Source organism: Galeopterus variegatus, unplaced genomic scaffold (genome assembly GCF_000696425.1).
Source record: "Galeopterus variegatus unplaced genomic scaffold, G_variegatus-3.0.2 Scaffold3617, whole genome shotgun sequence".
Classification (NCBI taxonomy): Eukaryota; Metazoa; Chordata; class Mammalia; order Dermoptera; family Cynocephalidae; genus Galeopterus; species Galeopterus variegatus.
In genome coordinates this window covers 138,783-140,215 of record NW_007729728.1, presented here as the reverse complement: position 1 = coordinate 140,215, position 1,433 = coordinate 138,783, and the positions used below count along the sequence as shown (strand labels likewise).

The window sequence follows — 1,433 nt, the reverse complement described above, 5'->3', positions numbered from 1 at the left end:
ACAAGCAGCTTGCATGTGAGTCTGTGTGAATGGACAGACACAGGCCTTCCCAGAGCCCAGGATCACCTGCTGCTCAGTCCACCCAGCACTTCTGGCCTGTGTGATGTCAGCCCCATGTCTGCTCTGGGCTTGCCCTGAATTGGCCCCCTCCCCCCACAGACCTCCGTGTTTACTCCTGCCTATGGGTCTGTGACCAACGTGAGGGTCAACAGCACCATGACTACCCTGCAAGTGCTCACCTTGCTGCTGAACAAGTTCAGAGTAAGTCTAGCCATGAGCGGCCTTGCCCCAGGATGCTGGTGGCTTGCTGTTTTGTTGTGGGGGAAGGGCTGGAATGTCTGGGAAAGCAGACCGTGGCTCCTGGGTAGAAGGTCTTGCAAGATTCCTCTGCTGAGCTGGCTGGTGACTCTGGGGTTTAGGCAGAAAGAGGGGAGGGCCCTTGGGGACTCCTTGCATAGCATTGGGGGCGTGGTTACTGCCAGGGGACCCTCTCTGTTCCCTCTCATCTCAAAAAGCTGTGGTCTGACTTCCTGTGACTGCCTGCGCAGGTGGAAGACAGCCCCAGTGAGTTTGCACTCTACATCGTTCACGAGTCTGGAGGTAAGTGTCTGCCTCGGCACCCAGATCATAAAAACAAAACATCCCTGTCCATCCAGCAAGCTCCCACCTGTGCTCCTTCCCTGATGGGCCCTGGACTGGCTTCCTGGTGGGCTCGGGGCAGGCAGTACTCCTCACCTTGGGACATGCTGTGCCTCCCATCACAAATGTTCCTCCCCAGCCCAAACCCAAGCCCATTCACCATCTCTCTCAGAATCCCACCAAAACTGTGTGGGAAGCCCCAACCCCTTCTAAGTAAAATGAATGAGTCTAGGTTGTTACTCAGTCAAGAGGGATGGGGGATCCATGTGGGGACTGTGAGGTGGAACTGCAGCTGCAGAGCCTGCAGGTCCCTCTCTGTGCAGCACAGTCTGGTAACCGAGTGGCCCTGGTCTCCCCATCTCCCTGTCCCCTCTCTCACCCCTACAATTCCCATTTATCTCAGAGTTGGGCTTTGGCTAAATGATACTGTAGGGGAGGAAAAAAATCTTTTCCCTCTATCCATCCTAGGTTCCTTGGCTGGGGCCTTATAAATTATACTGACAAAAGACACATTAACAGGAGAAAAAGAGGTTGATTAACATGTGCATCGTGCTCCCACAGGAACACCCAGGAATGAGTAGCTCACGGGGTGGCTGGAACTTGGGCTTGTACAGCATCTTAACAAAAGAACAATAAACTTTTAGAGTGGCAAGGCAAAGGAAACGGGCTTTGAGCTTCTAGGGTGGCAAATGGTGAGGTCAGTGCTTGGGGGACTAAGGGAAGACAGGGCAAGTTTCAGCAAGATTTGTCATCTAGACTTCTCTGGTGTAGTTTCTGGGTTCGTGAGGGTCTGG

At 53.7% G+C, this 1,433-nt stretch overlaps 1 protein-coding gene across 1 annotated transcript in view; it reads left to right on the top strand.

The window, feature by feature from the left end:
* The window catches only part of RASSF4 (Ras association (RalGDS/AF-6) domain family member 4), a 27,906-nt gene that overhangs the window by 21,316 nt on the left and 5,157 nt on the right, over positions 1–1,433 (top strand). The window contains 2 exon segments of the mRNA XM_008585558.1: positions 160–261; positions 549–600. Of these exon segments, the coding sequence (XP_008583780.1) occupies positions 160–261; positions 549–600 (154 nt within the window).